Genomic DNA, 20628 nt, shown 5'->3' on the forward strand with positions numbered 1-20628 from the left:
ATATTGATAGTTTTGAGAAATTCTTATACCTAGAGTTCCGTTTGCTTTAATGATTTGCGTTAAAGAGCTTCTTAATGAACCCTGCAGTGAAATGAAGGACAACGTACATAATTTTCTCTCAAAAGGCTTGTTAGTACAAACTTGTTTTCTACATAATCTGTAACATTTGATGAACAATTCTCAAAATCTTCAATATGTCATTTGCTTTATAAATGTGCTTTCTCATTTAGATTTCCTGAAGAAAATACTCATTTAACAGGCCCTCTTTACTTTAAGGAACCCTTGTGTGTCATGTATGTAAAAATCCGAAGTTGACCTACGTCTGGCTGTTTTGTGCTTTCATCAAGGCACAAAGAGAAGAAACCACATTTGTTGATTTCTTTAGATATTTTCTTCCACTTGGTCACACTTTCTAATATTTTTCTCTCCACAGTCTGATGAGAAAGAGATACGCATTCAAACTGATCCGTCAGTTGTATTGCGCATTTCATTACAATTGTATCACTGAATAGATCTTTCGCTTTAGAAAATCACAGGAGAACTGCATACGAAGAATGCAACACGCACTTTTGAACAGTTTGATCTTTTTGAAATCAAATTTTTAATCAACACTTTTCGAGCCTCACCATAATATTGATCATATTAACTTTTATGTACAGCAATTCAATAATTCTTGTTCACATTATATATTTGAGGCACAGACCTCATTACCATTATGAGTTTTTTTTTTGAGAAACAGATTGTCCTCTAGCTCCTCACTTTTTAGATTATCATTTTCCATTTCAGGATTTTTTCCACTCATTAAAAACGCAAAGAACACAATGGAGTCACATGGTCAATCAGTCACTAGAATGAAATTCTAGAAACCAATTACATTAATAATAATAATAATAATAATAATAATAATAATAATAATAATAATAATAATAATAATAATAACCAATATGCTTCTGAATACCTTTTTCGTAAAAGTAGTACAATTGTTTTTAAAAAATAAGTAAAAGCAGATTAAAATTATATAATAAATAGTGAGTCTCTTAAGAGCCGCACAAGATTGCTAGACTAGTCGCGTATGGTGCATAGTCGCCTGATTCATTAGGTTAGAACTAAGACTAAATTGTTTAATGAACAGATGTAGAGCCTACACTGAGAAGAAATGTAAGATTTATGGAGAATGTTTGGTTAATATGCTTTCTGATGAGACCAAGTATGGACTAGAGCGTACTCCGACGGTAGTCTCCAACGTAAATATAGGTGAAACATATATATGGAAGAGAGAGACGTAAGGCAGCGGGCGAAAGCAAAAGTTAAAAGTGGACACTCTTGTCCCAAAACTCCGCGCTTCAGTCTTGGCATAGTGGTTTCAGCAGCAACATATTATCCAAGATTTGACAGTACAATCTAGGCATTTTTCCAAGTGTATTGTTTCTACTTCTATAAAAACCAGTTTCTAATAGTATTTTAAATATCTAAAATATCTAAGTAATCTACAACATCAAGTACTCTAGAAAATAATCAGAGAATGATAGACAATATTTTGGAAATGTCCTATTATTCGTTGAATTCTTTTTCCAAAGCAAACATTGATTTCCTTTGCTAAATTATTCATCTCTATTTATTCTAATTGTGTTTCTGTTTGCTTGTTTCTTAGTTCTAAGTTCCTCTCCGCTATGTGAAAACTTGAATTATGATCTTTACATTCTCAACTTGATACCGCGAATGTAGCCAAGTAAGCCAATATTTAGATATGTGAGTTGCAGATTCAGGAAATAAATCAAAATGAAGCTTTCGAAGTTCACTGCTCCCCAATGGAATTAAATAGTCTCGGCGGAACACATAAACTATGTGTGAAATTTATACTTTTAAACATAATTTACAAAATTATTGAGAGTATTTCTTTAAAAAGATTTTCATTCGCAAACAGAAAAAGCAACGTGTTCTCTATAGCCAGACACATATGGATACTGGACATAGATAAATTTGGTGGAATCATTTCGTGGATGTAGTGTTCGTAGGAGTCCACAATTTTAATTATTGGAACTATTTTTAAGTTTAAGATGAGGTGTTCTTTAACAATAAAGGAACAAAATAAAAGGGGAAGAAACTATCCCCTGTTGATTGTATCAACTGTTTAGACAGCGTTTAATTATTCGTCTCCTTAATTGAGTGAATGTCCAGCTAAAGGTAAAGTTTAAACACCAAAACTCTCGTTGTGTACAACACTGTTCCTTATGTACTTTGGCAATTTACAGTTTTGTTACTACCTTAGGGTACAGATTCTTCTAAAAAAAATAAAAAAAAAAACTTTCCAAAAGCTTTCTGAACTTCGTTTTACATATATGGATTACCATTGTCCCAGCATTCGTAATAGCCTTTCTGGCAACTCACGTAATTGTCTCTATTTTTACTCATACCCATTTTCCTCAAGATGTAACCTTTTGTCCTTGTTTTTGACCAAATACATTTTCCAAACAAAAGAAGATTCAGCACAAAGCATTTGATTTGCTTTTCTCTTAACCTTTTATCAAAAGACCCCAAACTGGAAGGTATCCTTTTCTTAGTACATGCTAATGCGCATCCTTGCTTCATTAACCTGTTCTTATTTCATGTCTACCAAGGTTGATGGAAGCTAGTTAACCTCCTCCCCTTATCTCCTACTCAATATTTGATATAGACGGGTTTGTTTCAATCACCATTGCTTACACATCTCTGCCGTCAGATTCATTCCTTATTCTTAACAGTTTTTTCTACCAGTTTTTCAACATCATGTTAATCTTCTATGCAGAAAACTTTCTCAAGAAGAGGTCTTTATGATCTGCAAATCGTACACATATAATTTTCCCTTTGCGTTCCCTTCTTTACTATACTCTCACCGGGGATGTTGCTGACTAGGGATGTATGTTGATGGATACATATTTATAAAAATTGGTACCCTGGCTCATTTTGGATAGCTATTCATGGTGGTGGTAGTCACTTGGTGCGGAAATGCTTTGTGTACCCGCTACATATAATACATATACCAGGTAGTGACCAAGGAGGCTGTGCCGAGTGATATCCCAAAACACGTTATTCATTGGATGCTGCACATACTGTGGTTTACTCCCTACAGTACATTTGTTCCTTCCGTGGTCTTATTCTTGTTGTACAGTTGTTCTTTTTTTCTGTACGGATCCCATCATTTTTCAACTTTGATATTCATATCTCCCTTATTTGGCAAAACTGATAACCCACCTTTTGTGTATTTCTTTTACTTTTTATGCCAATTGTTTTAATATCATAAAATGGTCTACGTTCTATTTAAAACAAAAAACTATTCTATCAGGCCTTGTTTCCATTTTGTACTAATACACAATAACACACTGATCAAGGCTATGTGATAATATGTAAAAAAAAAAAAAAAAAAAAAAACAGAATCACGTAACAGTTTCAACACAATAACTGTGTCTTCATCAGACTCCCACTCCTTCTGGCTGTTTGGGAGTTGGTCATCACTTATATAGTCTCCCCTTCTGCTTAAAGAAGAAGAAATAAAAAGGAAGAAGAAACAAAGAGGAAAGAATAATAAGGATAATTAGAGGATAGAACGCATACAGCGGAAAAAAGTAAACTTTTAATCGGACAGATGTGCAGCTAAAAAGTGAAAGTGAAAGCTACACAAGTGTTACTTTTTAATGAAGGGGCGGAGCCTAATTAAAAGTTGATCTCCGGACAGTATATATAAGTGATGACCAACTCCCAGCAGCCAGAAGGAGTGGAAGTCTGATGAAGACACAGTTATTGTGTTGAAACTGTTACGTAATACTGTTTTTCTTTTTTTACATATTATCACATAGCCTTGATCAGTGTGTTATTGTGTATTAAAACAAAAAACTCTAAGGCAACTCTGGGATGGTAACGCTGCCTGTGTGACACTTCTACTCTGTCCCACTCCCGTAGGTATCAAGTTCCCAGCACAGATTTTTAATTTTCTGACTTTTTTCCGGCGTTTTTGCTGTCAGGGCCTGGTATATATGTTATACGTAGCGGGTAAAAACGCATACAAACCGAGTGACTACCACCATGATGATTAGTGATCCACAATTAGTTAGGGTACCAATTTTCACAAATATCTAGCTCTCAATATTCACATACTTCCATAGTGAGAGTAACCCGCTATGAGGTTATTGGTACCAACTATTTTCCTAAAAACTTTGACCCTGAGACGGGATAAAAAGAAAAATGTGTCGGGGCTGAATTGGACACTATTTGCTAAAGAACGAGTCTTAACATCTAATCGCAAATTAATTTTCTTAAATAACACAAAGGTTGCTATTTTCCTAGACACCTACCGGGAAGTATGCCTTGAACTAACTGATTGGCCCCTGTATGTGTCTTACACTTTTATTTGTATCTTTCCAAAAACAAATTTACTTGCAAGGAACGGACATGAGCCTGTGATCTGGACATCCTAATCAAACGTAGTCCATTCAATAAATTTAACAAAGATATGTACATGCACAAAACATTAGGTGCCATGGACAACGGAGTAAGTACCTGGAGCCCATTAACCCTGTTAGTATATAGGTGTTGGGGCCCAACACCCTAGATAGTAGGTAGTAGAATGGATAGATAGTAGGGATATCTTATACGCCATACACGCTTTTTCCTCATACGTGTTCTGTCTATCAATACGAAACTCGGCACAGTTATTTCTTATCCTCTATTGTATTTTTCGAGATACCTTTGGATTGTATGCTTTTACCCGAGGCCACTCGAAAGAGGTCGAAAATCAATGAGAAGTAATTTTTCCGACATACTCCCAATTTTCTCTGTTCAAGTACGTTATGCGCTTCAAAACGTAGCATGTCTGAAAATCTTGTTTAGCGCTGAAGAGAATGAACTATAAACCATGACTGTTGATGCAATACCTATTTCACTGCGAGTCTACGATTTTATTTATACTAACAGGGTTAATGGTCCCCAAGGACTTACTCAGTTGTCCATGGCACCAAATTTCTTGTGCATGAACATATCTTTGTTATGTTTATTTAATGGACTAGGTTTGAGTCGGATGTCCGGATGACAGGTCCATGTCCGTTCCTTGTTAGTTAATAAATTAAATTTAACAAAACTATGAATATATGAATAAGTAAATACATCACTCGATACTTTTTTGTTTTAGTAAAAATGAATAAAACAGAAGAGGAAGTTGAAAACTTCAAATATTTTGGTTGGTTGGATTTCACTGTGTTTGGAGGGATGCTTGGTTTATCAGCTGTCATTGGACTCTACTATGGATTCCTTGCTAAACAGAAACAAAACACTACAAAGGAATACTTGTTGGGAGGGAAAACGATGGGGATTCTTCCCGTATCCTTATCATTAATTGCAAGGTAAGAGTTCTTTTCAAAGGTATAATGCGCATAGTAAGCAATCATTCAAGCACCACGTATATTATTATTTATTCACTAATACGCAATATTTTGCATTATATTCTACGTTCTACAATTGTTTGGTTTGTAAATAAGAATTGAAAATTAGATACTTATCCATTTCGAGATTTAACTTCAAGCTAACTTGCTTATTCTCTAGAATTGGGTCATTCAGTGTAAGAGCAGTTCCATAGCTGGGTTCTTGGTAATTTCGAGGAAGTTCATATCCTGACATGTCTCCCCATCATAAAATTGAAGTGTATATTTTTGTATTTGTGTTACACGTTTACAATAATAATAATAATAATAATAATAATAATAATAATAATAATAATAATAATAATAATAATAATAATAATAATAATAATATATTATATTGCAGAAACAAACAGATGTGTGAATATATCATAGCTATGGGGAAATCGTACACACTTTTGATACAGGAGACTCTTTTTCGATCTCTGACGGAAGTTTCTGTATTTTGAGTCCGACGTTAAACTGTAGTTTCACGTTTCATATTGCCTAGCTGGTGGACGGGGCTTTGAACTTAAATTTAATCAACAGAGCAATCTTTTTGAAATAGTTTATGACACTCACGAATAGACTGAATATTGTTTGTACATATCGAGGGATGTTCGTTGATTGGTTTCGTGAATTTGAAGATATTTGGGTTTATCTTAGAACTTTACCATTCTCTAATTCATTACACTCAAATTCTTTGAGCCGTAGCTTCACCAGAACTATAGAAAAATTCTTTGTGAAGAATATTTACCCATTAGGAGCTACAACGTTGCAAAAAGTAAATCCTTTAATGAGTATAGTAAAAACACTATAGACTTTCTAACTCATTTAACAGTTTGAACAGTGATTAGCGGAGCAAACAAAGGAGCGAAACAAATTTGAGGGTATTTTATTTTTTTGAACACTGAAAAGAATAGTTTTATGTCATTTTACTTTTACAGTAAAGTATGCCTAAGGGGAGTTGTGGAAGAAAAATACGTAGGCATCAGAGAGTTCCTGATCCTTTCCTCTCTGGTTGTAAAGCATTTCGTTAAAGTGAGTTCGCCAGTCGCGTCGTTTATCTGAAACAACACTTCTCTGTAGCTCTTTTCTTAGATGATCGAATATTAATGTAATACTAAACCACGGTCAACATAAAAAGAATAAGATGTCTTGGCCTTGAACTAATGTCTTATTCCCGTATTGATTACGGAAAACTTACGTTAATTGGTTTAATGGAATTTGTGTGTAAAGATAAACATGATAATTATTGCATCGATATTGGTTTCAATCAAATCTTACACAATATTTCCCTGTTTAAAAGTCCTTTGTCTTTATATTTATTACAATATTAAAACAGGAAGTAATACATTTGATGGTACTATGGTACATTACACAATGAGTATGACTTTATATTTATTACAATACTAAAACAGGAAGTAATGCATTTGATGGTACTATGATCCATTACACCATGTGTATGACTTTGTATTTATTACAATATTAAAAAAGGAAGTAATACATTTGATGGTACTATGGTCCGATACACCATGTGTATGACTTTGTATTTATTACAATATTAAAACAGCAAGCAATACATTTGATGGTACTATGGTCCATTACACCATGTGTATGACTTTGTATTTATTACAATATTAAAACAGTAAGTAATGCATTTGATGGTACTATGGTCCATTACACCATGTGTATGACTTCGTATTTATTAGAATATTAAAAGAGTAAGTAATGCATTTGATGGTACTATGATCTATTACACAATGTGTATGACATTATGTTTATTACAATATTAAAACAGGAAGTAATACATTTGATGGTACTATGGTCCATTACACCATGTGTATGACTTTATATGTATTACATTATTAGAAAAGGAAGTAATGCATTTGATGGTACTATGATCCATTACACCATGGGTATGACTTTATATGTATTACAATATTAAAAAAGGAAGTAATACATTTGATGGTACTATGATCCATTACACCATGTGTATGACTTTGTATTTATTACAATATTAAAACAGGAAGTAATGCATTTGATGGTAGTATGATCCATTACACCATGTATATGACTTTGTATTTATTACAATATTAAAACAGGAAGTAATGCATTTGATGGTACTATGATCCATTACACAATGTGTAAAACTTTATAATTATTACAATATTAAAACAGGAAGTAATGCATTTGATGATACTATGATCCATTACACCATGTGTAAAACTTTATATTTATTACAATATTAAAACAAGAAGTAATGCATTTTATGATACTTTGATCCATTACACCATGTGCATGATACTTTCCATAAATCAGAATAACTGGTTTTATCTGCCATTAAATGTTATGAAACGTTAAAGTAAAAATTTAATTAGTAACTTTTGAGTTCTGGTTCACGCAAACGAAGGAAAAATTCATAAATTATTTCTTTCACTTACAGACAGAAAATTAAATTAAATGCTTTTCCTATTTTCAGCTATATATCAGGTATTGCACTTCTGGGCATTCCTGCTGAAATGTATGCATTTGGAACTCAACACTGGATGATAGTTGTACCCGAAATTCTTGTTAGTTTAACAATGGCTTTCATTTATTTACCAGTGTTTTACAAACAGCAAATTACATCGTCCCACGAGGTAGGTATCACTCTTTACAGCAACATTATTTAATATATATATATATATTTGAGTTTTCCCTAACTTTCGAGTCAAAATCTTGAGTTTATCGGACCCCAGTTGGAAAGACGAAGAAACTTAGATGCAAATATTCTATTGAGTCCGTATCGGTAATTTATTATAGCATTTATTTTCATTTACAACTTAATCCTGGCCTTCTAACCGTCCTTCTAATCTAGTCTAATCTAATATCTGGTGTAGTAAAAAGTAATCCATTATTTTGCCAATAGATGGCTTCAGTGATCTGTACTCGCGTTGTGTAAGTCCGATCGGGTTCAATGAAATGGCATTCAAACGATGAGATTGCGTACTACAAACACTGTTCAGATAGTTGTGATGAGTTGGCTCAGTGTTGTATGAGCGCGAGCCAAATGGACACTAGCAAAGAGAAAATACGCTATATTTTACAGTTTTTCTTCGATAAAGGCGAAAACGCAAGCCAGGCGGCTGCAAATGTGAATAATGTTTATGGTCCTGATACTGTAACAGCCAATCACGCGCAATTTTGGTTTCGTCGATTCCGTTCTGGTAATTTTGGCGTCAAAGATGAACCATGCATTGGAAGACCAAGTGTCGAAAATGTCGATAAAATCATAGACATTCTCGCGTCTGACCGTCATGTAAACACTGTGTCGAGTGCCCAAGAGCTAAACATTGCACAAAAAACTGTGTGAAACCATTTGCATAAGGCTGGACACAAAAAGAAGATTGATGTATGTGTGCCACACGAGTTAACGCAAAAATCCTCATGGACCGAATTTCCATCTACGAATCGCTGCTGAATCGCAACAAAACCGACCCATTTCTGAAGCGGTTTGCGATGGCCATGAAAAGTGGATTACTTGCGACAAACTCACGCGAAAACGGTCGTGGTCGAAGCGCGGTGAGCCGGCGCAAACTGTGCCCAAGCCAGGATTGACGGCCAGGAAGGTTTTTCTCTGTGTTTGGTGGGATTGGCACAAAATTATCTAATATGAGCTTCTGGGCGGCCAAACCCTTAAGTCGGAACTGTACTGTCAACAATTGGACCGCTTGAAGACAGCAATCGCCCAGAAGCGGCCACCTTTGGCCAATAGGAGAGGCATTCTGTTCCACGAGAACAAAGCCAGGCCACACACATCGATAGTGACTCGCCAGAAGTTCCAGGAGCTTGGTTCGGAGGTTGTTATACATCCACCCTATAGTCCGGACCTGGCACCGAGTGATTACCATCTGTTCCTGTCCATGGTGAACACGTTTGCTGGTGAAAAAGTCTCTTCAAGAGAGGCTTGTGAAAATCGACTGTCTCAATTTTTTGCCACTAGGGACAAGGGCATCTAGGCATTATAATTTACCTTCCAAATGGCAACACGTTATCGAACAAAACGGTGCATAAATGATCTAAATTGGATCATTCTAATTATGGTAAGTCAAGGCTTCAATGTCATGCCAAAATAATGGATTACTTTTTACTACACCAGATATATAAAATGTTCCAATGTATAAAATTGAAAGTGACTATATTTGATTTCATAACTACTCGACCAATCTCGATTACATTTTCAACATAGATGAGGTTCGGGCTTTGTATGGTTCTTATCGTTTCACTCTGATGGTGCACTGTAGGGGTGGGGCTAGGGAAGCAATCAATGCAATCTTCCAGTTTTACGTCCCACGTTTATGCCGGTTAGGCTAAAGGAGACGGTGATGATGAGAGATGAGTGAAATCGTTGAATGAAGAAAATGGGCGGAAACGGGAGAACCCCGAGAAAACCCACAATCACGGTATTTGTCCACCACAAAGTCCACACACCGCAAGCTGTGATCGAACCATAGACCCTAAGCACCGGAAGTGAACGCACTACCACTGATCCACCGCTCCCCCTAGGGAGGGGAATATATATATAAATGAAAGTGACTACGCTTGTACTTATTAATTCTTGAACCACTCGACTGATCTCAATCAAATTTGTAGCTGATATTTAACATTTAAACATCAGAGTTAAAAGATCTAACTAAATTCATCACATAATATTTAAAGAATGTTTGAAGTTTTATTAATATTTACATATTGTCTTTATTGCAGTATTTGGAGAGGCGTTTCAACAGAACTGTCAGGCAGCTGGGTTCAATATTGTTTATCTTGAAAATGGTAAGAGAGTTGAATGTATTTCGATTAAGCTTTTCAAAAGTTCTATTCATTACCAAAATGTTTTGTTCATACGTGACTAAAAATGACTCAAAATATGAATAAATTATACAGAAGGAAAACTGAAGGAAAAATAAACTGAAAGATGAGTTAAAAAACAGTAACCCAACTGGAGAGCCTTAAGTAGGACCACGATTTATGAATTGCAATGAATACCTAAAAGGCAATAACAATATTAAAAGTAAGTGAGATCATGTCCACAAATTGTTATAAGATAGATTAATGTACGGTTTGCTGGTATCTTCTTGCAGAACAGAAAAAATGTGTCTGTTGTTTGTGACATAATGACAGTAAGAATAAATATTTTTTCCTGGAAACATGTTTTTTTTAAACCTTAGAATATCTCAATGAACTATAAGTATACCGGATAGCTACATATTGTGATACCTTTTTGAAACCAGACACCCAAAATTAGTTCGACTTCTTTATATTATTTCCCAGACTATGGAGATAGTTCTGCTCCAACAATTCCACGCTTGCAAATGTTTATGGTTATAGCATTGGTAAAAGAAAAAAATCTTTGGGATATTAGTTTCCCTATTATGTATTTATGTTATCATAAGTATTTTTCTAAAAATATGTTCTACAAAATTCAGGATATTGTTACAATACCCTTTTAACTAATGTCTGGACAAGATTCACCATAATCTATTAGATTCAAAGTAGAATGGCTATATCTCGGACTTCATTATGATATTTATTTCTTATGTTTAGTTTAACACTCTTTTGAATGGCCCAAAGATATCTTACACTAGAGGCGAGCGAGAGACCACTAAACCATAAACCTCCTTTCCGTTTTGAAAGTATTAACGGATTTCGTTGTAAATCTTTAATACGATTAATTACTTTCCTCAATTTTGTTGGTAAAAATATAAGGAAAATCACTATAAAATTCAAAGTACAGTATGAATGTTATATTGGAAAGTATACCAATTGTATATTTCGCAGCAAAATTCTAAAATATCTACAATGAACAAAAATAGCATGCATAATGTTGCGCATTCTGACAGTTTTCGTCCAACTTTTGTTCTATTCTTATAGCATTCAGACAGATAAAGACCAATGGATAAGTTCCTAAAAAAGAAAGAGCAAAAAACATTAATAAAAGTAAGAAATGAACTAAAGAGCAATAACAAAGTTAATTTTTTGAATATGATAGAAACAATAATTACAAAAAATAACAAAAAAGAAAAGAAAACCAAGGAAAGTAAGATTCGTAGCAGAGTAATATCGGAAATAGTGTGAAGTAAAATTGTAGTTTCATAGGAAAATGTAATATAGATATAGAGGTAATACGACCAAAATAATTAAAGTTTCCTCTGAAGAAAACAAAGGGAGGAAAAAAAGAAGTACTAGTAAAACAAGTTCCTGAAGTGGATGGGAAGAAAAGTCGTAAGGAAGAAGGAAGGAAAATAGAAGAATATACACAAGAGGAATAACAGGAAAGAAAGAAATGATGTAACTACAAAGAAAAAGGAAACAATATTTTTTAGGATAAGTCTTTGGTAAAGATGTGGAGATAATTATATAGAGAAAGTATTGCAAATAATAAATATAGGAAAAAAGAGATAGAAGGTACGAAAAGAATTGAAATACAACAATGTTTGCAATGATAATGATGTTACCTACGTACAGAAACCAAGGAAAATCGTGAAAGGGAAACTAAATAACATACATAGGATTGAATATCGAGGAATATAAATCACGCATTATGTAAATGTATATGCGGAATAAGAATAAAGGATCGTCATAAGAAAATGAAAAGAAGCAAGCAGAATAAAAGAAATGATAAAATTAGTGATAAAATGTAGACGATTTGTTGAACATTATGGAGCATGAGGAAAGAGAAGAAAAGAATTCTAAAGAGAAATAAAGAAAGAAAAGTAGCAGCAGTACTTAGAATAAAGTGAAAGAATCAACAGTAGCAGAAGAAATTACGAGTTTTAAGAGAATGATAATGAAAATATTTGAGAAGAGGCTTTTGTGTAGTTAGCAGGTGAACAAGCAAGTACAAGTGAAAGTAGAGAACGCGGCAGAAGAAATGAGAAAAGATTTTCAGAGAAATTTCGAAAGAACAACCATCGTTTGGTTTAGAGATCGAACAGTCTCTTGAGTTTCTATTAAAGGAAGACATTCTCATGGTATCAAAATATTACGCAAAATTCGTTATTTTATTGAATCTAATCAATTGATGACAATCCTTATGCCTAAATGGTTCGCATACACGTCCTTAACGCAAGACTCAAGTTCAATTCCCGGATAGAGCTTGTGTGGTCCGGAACCTCTTTAAGTTGTAGGATCACGTCTCATCTAGTCTTACCAAGACGAAGCAGTGAAAGTCAATCTTGAAAATAGCTAATGATATGTTTGCCTCACACGGAAGCTGTTTGTGATATTCCCCTGGGAAACCGAAACAGAAAACTCCTGCTTTGATATATCAGTTTAAAGACTACTCACGTACGACAACTAGTATTGATTGCTCGCTCAGTTGTAGTACTTGTTCTTCTTATGTTCTTATGTTCATATATACAAAGATTTTTCCATGAAATTCTGCTTTTCGATTATTGAAAATATCGTAAAAATGAAAATTCTATTTTATATAAATACATTCAAGCTGATACTACCACTACTACTATGAAGAGACCTACCACTACTACTAACAAGAATCATATGTATATTAGAAGTAGCATTTTAGCGTTTACTTTATATGTAATGTAAGATTAACTGTAAAAGTGAAAAAAAAATGAAAAGATCTGACGTCTCAATCATTGAATTTTATGTAAAACTATCTTGTATAAAATACACTCAGATACAATTTTTTCCTGTTTCTTCTACTTTGATTACATTCTTACATCCAGGATTAATAATTATCTTATTTTGGTATTTCCAAAATAATGGTGTATATTACTTTCATCTTACCTGAATGAACCAAACAATGAAACCATTAACAAAATGCAACATATTTACTTTTTATTCAGTTTTTATTTTTGAATCACAAAATGACTAAATTTTAAGTTATGCAACCATTCACTTAGGGAAAAATTTCTTAACGATTATCAAAAGACTCAGTAGTAAGTAAGAAGTATAAGATATTTAATAGGGGATATGTGATACCCGGCCTGCCTATTTCCTTTAAGAAATATACTTCGCCTACTTAAGGGTTAAAAACAATTCTTGTTTCTGTAATTTCTTTCATTTTTCTTCTTAACTTTCAGCTTCTCTTCATACCAATAGTTGTTTACGTACCTGCGTTAACGTTTAATCAAGGTAAGGCAATATTTATCTCTTCATGATTATTACATTATTTTATTTCTTGAGAATGTGAATTTATATTGTTATACTAGATGTAGAATTGTCACAGTAAAGTTTTTGGATCAAAAGATGCAATATATTTCAATCAAGAATTTTCTTGTATGCCTTATATTTGGAGAACTACATATAGTGTCAGCAAACTCAAACTATCAGTTAAATCAGCATGATGTGCTTATTTCGTAAAAGATACGAGAACTCCGTTTAGGGGTCGTTCAAACATTTTGTAGCCCCTGATCCAAAAACTAATTATTGGCCAAGATTCCAAACTTTTGATCCATTTTTGTTCAATAACTAGGCTTGTTAGCCCTCTCTAAGACCGTTAATTTTACAGCAAAAATATTCCTACGTTATTGGAAAGGAGTAGGGCGTTTTGCTGTGTAATTATTTGCAGACTCGCATCAGTACAGTATATTTATAATTTAAAATTGCAACGCATGTTTTCGAACGAATGAAATGTTCTACGTTTCTGTTACTGTTGAAAGGATTGCACTTGTTCCTCTTCTAATGGCAACTAGCATTTGTTAGGAATTCAAGTTGTACAATCGGTCCTGATACGAGGATTTACCACTGGTCTTTTATGAACAATCAGGAGTTTCCATGATAAAAGAAAAAAGAGCAGAAAAGGGTGCATTTTGTTTGCAACCAACAATTAACAACAGGAAAACGAATGAGAGGAGAAAAGAACAGTTTCAGATATTTTTAAGAAGAGTTAGAGAAACTGGTTGGGACATCTGCTAAGAAGAAAGTGTATTATAAGGGACGTCCTAGAGGGTATGGTCGCAGGAAAGAGAAGAATTGGGCGAAGGATACTACAATTAATGGACGATAGCAAATAAGAAAATCCGTACGTGAAGACGAAGACGTTAGCGGAAGACCGTGGCGCATGGAAGCTTCCCAGCTGAGACAAGCAATCTGCCAATAACGTCAGAATACCTATGATCAAGATGATGAATTAACAACCAAAGGAGCATCAGCTCTAACTTGTAATAAAATGAAATGTATGCCTAATTTGTGGATGTAAAATGTGTATCTCCCTAATTTTTTTTAGAGAAAATAACAAAAGATGGAAGTGATTTAAATAGAAAGTTTATTGTTATTAGTATATATTATTACGTAGAAATAAATTATGATCAATTTTCTCCACTTGTCTGAATAATAGTAATTGAAATTCATCAATTAAGTGAAGTGCAAGAGATAATGGTGGTGTGCATATGAAAAAGAAATGCACGTTTACGGGTTGGAAATTTAAACTTTATACCTTACGATGGAAATACCAGTATCGAGGCTAAACAAGGTTCCAACTGTTTTTCACTGATCGAAATAATACGATCTTAGACAGAGACAGAGCTTACGTAATCTTTCCATTTATACTTTTACCTCCCCTCTCTCTATTTTGTGATTCTCTCTCGTGGCTATATGGTTAGCGCGTGCGTCTTCAGCGCTGGAGACCTGCGTTCAATTCCGGTAGGCACCTCATGTGGTTCGGATTCCATGTTAAGCTGTAGGTCTACGTATCATATAATCTTGATTCTGAAAGGGGTGTTAAACTCTAATCTTATCTACCTTTTTTGATTGAAGAAGAGTGACAAACAAGCATCGGCCTTTTTTTTAAATGAACGATATACGTATTTGAAGAACGATTAGGAAGACAATAAAACAAAAAAATACATACCGTACATAAATATTTATCACTTTAGTCATAATCCGATTTAATAAGTATCTCCTGTGTGTGGGGTCCCTTGTTCGATCCTCGACCAAATAAGTTTATTATTGTTACCAGCCTGTCTGTGGACTTTCTCGGGGTACTCCCGTTTCCTTCCACGTTCTAATTCCACCAATTACCCCATCATCACTCATTTGCCTTAATCATCCGTCTCCATTAGTCTAACAGACATATACCTGGGACTTTAAACTTAAAGATTGCAACGTTAACGTTATGTATATTTATTTTTAGCTCAACAAGGACAATAGTCCAGCACCTTACGATAGCAAAGCTTGTTGCCAGACTTGTTTAAATTTGTTTTATTTATGCTGTTAAAGGGAATTAGTGAGAAAGCCATAGTTAATTGAAGCGTAATTTTGATTTCAGCGAATTAAATGATAAGTACTGTATTAAGGAAATACAAAGTTCAATTTATAGAACGAATAAAAGTAGTTCAATTTATCAAAATAATTATCATGGTTAATTTTTGGTGGATACTAAAGTAATTTTAAATAAATTAGATCCCAATATTTAATTACATATGTGTGTTACAAGATGCCATATCACTTCATTTAAGACTAAATAAATAATTAACAAAAATAAACAAAACAAAAGTACAACATACGTTGAAGGAAAAGGTATACACTAATTATTAAGATTAATTAAACCATATTCTGCGTACAAGTAAAGGAAAAGTATAATACCACGTTATTCTTCGAACATAATCTGTCTTCACTGTAAGAAATTTTCGAAGCGATTATAAATGTTTTACAATACTTTGTAACGTATATCCTGTTTCTATATATAAATATTACAATTATTTTGAAAGGATATTAGCACGTTACACGTACAGTTGCCTCCACAAAGACAACTTAACGGTGTACGCTGGATGGAAGGAGAATTTATTTTCCCCACTAAAGAAATATTATAGCTATGTTGGTAAAATTCAATTAACTGAACAAAAATGGGAACTTAATAAATCCAATATCTACCAGTAAAATTGCTCTATAGGATGCCAGGTAATCTATGGTCTACAATAGTCAAATAATAGAGTTAAATCAAATATTATCAACTTTATATAACTGAACTTGAACAATTAAATTCAAAATTATGATGGTACAAACAATAACGCAAAATGAATTGAATCTAAATAAAAAATTACTTAGAACTCAATTATAAAAGTCATTATTCAATATCGCCCAGCGATATCAGAACAGATACAACCACAACGTTAAATGGCGTATTTGCTTCCAATGAGAAAATTTAATAAATAAATTACTTACAGTAAGTATTCCACTTATAATCCATAGCATTCACAGTAATAAACTCGTAAATTCACATTCATTACATAAACGACCAACAATCAATTTAATTTTGTAAACCGATTAGGTTGAAAAAGATTCAATTTTAGCACCAAAGATAATTATTTTCCTTCCTATTTGATAGCAGCCTGTGATCTGACGATCCCAGGTAGCGCTGCATTTGAACAAAATTTTCATTCCTAAAAGTATCACCAGAGGTCATAAAGAGCTATAAATTTTCTTGAAATCAATTTACATATCAATTAGGATATTACTATTACAATTAGATGCAAAACTTATTATTTTCATTTAATAACAGAAAAATCTTTGCTAATTATGATTTATAATTATTATTTTCAAAAATTCACAATCTTAGCTATTTGATGACATATTACAACTTCCACTATACAAAGCTTGACGACTCTGGGAACGGTGAATTGACTACAAATGAACTTCACTTTGTAATAGCTTGATTCATCGATTAAGTTACAAAGCGGAGAAGTCTATTGGATGAAAAGGCAAGAGTTAGGGCGCAGGATGTAGTTAAAGTTTAAGTACAAAATATTTTATCAGGATAATTTGTAACACGTTTGGATTTGAACTTAGTGCCCCGTAAGGCAGCGAGGTCATATGAGATGTGGATCTACAGCTTAACGTGGGATCCAAACCAGAGGTCTCATTGGGAATTGAATAACAATCACCCACGCCAAAGGCGCGTAAGCTATTCCACATAGCCACAGTGGAGCTTAAGTTCTAACAGATAATAACCATTGAAAAAGCAATAAAATACAAGATACGTATCATACCACGACCCAGCACATTACAAGTACAAATATACTAATTATGAAACCTTTTTAACGTGTTCACATGTGTCGATAGTCAAAAATAAAAGTTTACTTGTTGATATTCACTTGAGTTTGGAATTGAAATCAACAATCCTCAACCTACACAGGGAACTACACATTATCTTATTAAAAGAGCAGCTAAAGGTAAAACAATGAAGTACTATGCTTCATGATGATTCAATTAAGAAGAGAATATATGTACCTAGTGTGACTGATGCTAATTTCCTTTTTGATTTTTAGTTACTGGAATTAATGTTCACCTAATAACGCCAGCGGTATCTGTCGTCTGCATATTTTACACTACAGTGGTAAGTATTTTTTCTATAAACTATTTTGATCTTACCATTAAGAAAGACTTGTAAAAGTTAAATGAAATTTGCGCAACAGATCACTTACATAATATAGGAATGTTTACAATTTCAGAACTGTTGTACACTTCTTGTCGGGATAAACAGTTGTGGAGGAGTGATGTTTTTATGTGTTGGCATTAGATACAATAAACCACGATATTGAATCCGAGGTGTTGGTAAGGTGTTGAATGTGTATCCGAGAGAGCACGTTGCTTGCATGCAAGCTCATAAGACATCTACAGCTGCAGCTCCTCGCGGAATGTGATACCGATCAACCTTATAGCATACATATTTGATGGTGATATATCTGGCCACCGTGCAGGTCAGAGTAATATCTGTCTTCCTTCGAGAAAGGGTTGCATATTATGGAATTAGAATTAGGAATTATACCTCTGGGCTTTCGGAAGCTGTGACCATGCTAGTAAGCTATGGGATGGTATAGCCCGTCACGTAGGCTTTAAAAGATCGATATTCTATTGTTCATCCTGTTTGTCCTATGTAGTTTATGCCGCATTCCCAGGAAATGCAGTATAATCCTGGGGTTTTAAGATCCAGATCCTCTTTATATTGACGGAGTAGGTTTCTGATATTTGATGGCGGTCTGTGTATGGTTTTGTTGTTGTGTCTCTTCATGATTCTTGCACTTTCTCCAGATAGTTTCTCAATGTAGGGTAGGACTGCTATGTTGACTGGATCTTCAGATTCTGTGGTACTCTTTCTCCTAAGAAACATCCTCTCTAGGGCCAATCGAATGTCCTCCCTTGTATCCTTTCTGCAGTAATTCCTTCTTGAGATTCTAAGATGGCATTCGATTGGTCCTAAAAAGGGCTTTTCCAGCAAAAAGACCTCCACAGAATCTGAAGATCCAATCAACATCGCAGTCCTACCTTACACTGGGAAATTATCTGGAAAAAATTGCAAGAATCACAACATCAAAACCACACACAGACCGCCATCAAATATCAGAAATCTACTCCGTCCAGTTAAAGACGATTTGGGTCTTAAAACACCAGGAGTATACTGCATTTCGTGCGTTGAAGGAAAACTTACACAGGACAAACAGGACGAACAATAGAACATCGATGCAAGGAGCATGAGAGATGTATCAATCTGTTTTATCCTGAGAAATAAGCCCTGGCAGAAAACTGTATAGCGGAAAGACATAGGATTTTCTTTTCAGACACTAAAATTATTTCAAAGAGCTCAAACCACTGGGATAGGATTATTGAATAATCTCTTGCCATACTACAAGAACCCACCAATATCAACAGGGATACAGGATTTCAACTCGACCACACACGGACACCAGTCATAAAGAAAGCATATATGAAGACTACCAATCAGCGTCAAGCTATAGACCATCCAATGAGAGACACGGATCCTTAGGCCTCCCCCTTACCTCTTCTATATATATTACACACGAACTTCTCTCAGTATGATCGCCCTGAAGACGAGAACGATGTCAGTTCTTGAAACGTCGGCTCTATCGTCGGACTTCACCTGGTTGATATCCCGAGAACATCTCTATAATATTAGCCTCCAGGAAAGCTTCAATTCTGATTTAAATGTTACCTATTTTGAAACACTGAAGCCATATAATAGAACAGTTTCTTACTATATGATAGACATTTACCTGTGAACAAACAGACAGATTGATGAACGAAGTGACAGATGGACATAGCAGTAATATAAGATATTTATATTTAGCATGTTTTGGAAGTCAAGAGAAGCTAGAATAATGTTTATGTGTGAAATAAGAGTTGATTTCTTCCTAACTGTTAATAATCAGAAGATACATACATAAGTTCAGTTGCCAAACATTTTTTAAAGTTAGTTCAAAAAATGACATTATTCTTACAATGGTACTGAACAATATAGAGAGTTTTCGTTATCTATTTGCAGGTACACACATCTAGATTTCACATTATATCACATATTAGGACGAATTATCTACAGAAACAACCCTTAAAAGAGGGAGATCTAAATACTGCAAAAAGGCTATTTTAGAACATAGTCCCAACTAAAAGTTTGCAATAAACTGTACATTTTCATGTGAACTACGGTGTTATACTTCAAAAGCTGATATGTAGAATAACTTATTTCTTTAATTTAAAGCCTTCTTATAGACTTCTTTATGGAATATTCAGAGTTTATTTATTCTTCAGGGAGGTTTGAAAGCTGTCGTGTGGACTGATGCCCTTCAGACAGTTGTTATGTTTGGAGGTATAATTGTTGTAGCAGTATTGGGAACCATTGCAGTTGGAGGGCCACAGGTTGTTTTCCAAAGAAGTCAAGAAAGTGGACGGATTGAACTTTTTAAGTAGGTACATAAACTTTTCTTCATGAATAGTTTTAGTACATGCTGAAAACGTTCCTACTCTATAGTTAAAAATTTTTTTAATGTTTTTTTGTATTTATCATGTATATAATTCTAATTATAAAATTGACTATTTGGAGAAATTTCTTTTTTAATAATTTATAGCTTCAATCCTGACCCAACAATTCGCCATACATTTTGGACAGTGTGTGTGGGAAACTATTTCCGCTTGTTAGCCTCTTGTGGTGTCAATCAGGCCATGGTTCAGAGATATCTTGCAATGTCCTCTTTTACAAAGGCAAAAATGTAAGTATTTAATTATCATGCTATATTAACACAAAGACCTATAACGCCATGATTTTAACTTGTAACTCACAATTTAATTTTCATGTTATGTTAACACAAAGACCTATAACGCTATGGTTTTAACTTGTAGCTTAGAATTTAATTATCATGATATGTTAATACAAAGACCTATAACGCCATGGTTGTTGCTTGTAACTCAG

The 20628-nt window shown here is 34.0% G+C and overlaps 1 protein-coding gene across 1 annotated transcript in view; it reads left to right on the top strand.

Moving 5' to 3' along the window:
- Positions 1-5166: 5166 nt before the first annotated feature.
- Positions 5167-20628, top strand: part of LOC145667690 (sodium-coupled monocarboxylate transporter 1-like) — a 33058-nt gene continuing 17596 nt past the window's right edge. Inside the window, exons 1-7 of the mRNA XM_081735150.1 lie at positions 5167-5372; positions 7909-8068; positions 10173-10238; positions 13511-13562; positions 17696-17763; positions 19971-20125; positions 20288-20428. Coding sequence (XP_081591276.1) covers positions 5167-5372; positions 7909-8068; positions 10173-10238; positions 13511-13562; positions 17696-17763; positions 19971-20125; positions 20288-20428 — 848 coding nt within the window. The remainder of the gene's footprint in view (positions 5373-7908; positions 8069-10172; positions 10239-13510; positions 13563-17695; positions 17764-19970; positions 20126-20287; positions 20429-20628) is intronic.

The sequence above is a fragment of the Thermobia domestica genome, chromosome 13 (genome assembly GCF_964235325.1).
Source record: "Thermobia domestica chromosome 13, izTheDome1.hap1.1, whole genome shotgun sequence".
Lineage (NCBI taxonomy): Eukaryota > Metazoa > Arthropoda > Insecta > Zygentoma > Lepismatidae > Thermobia > Thermobia domestica.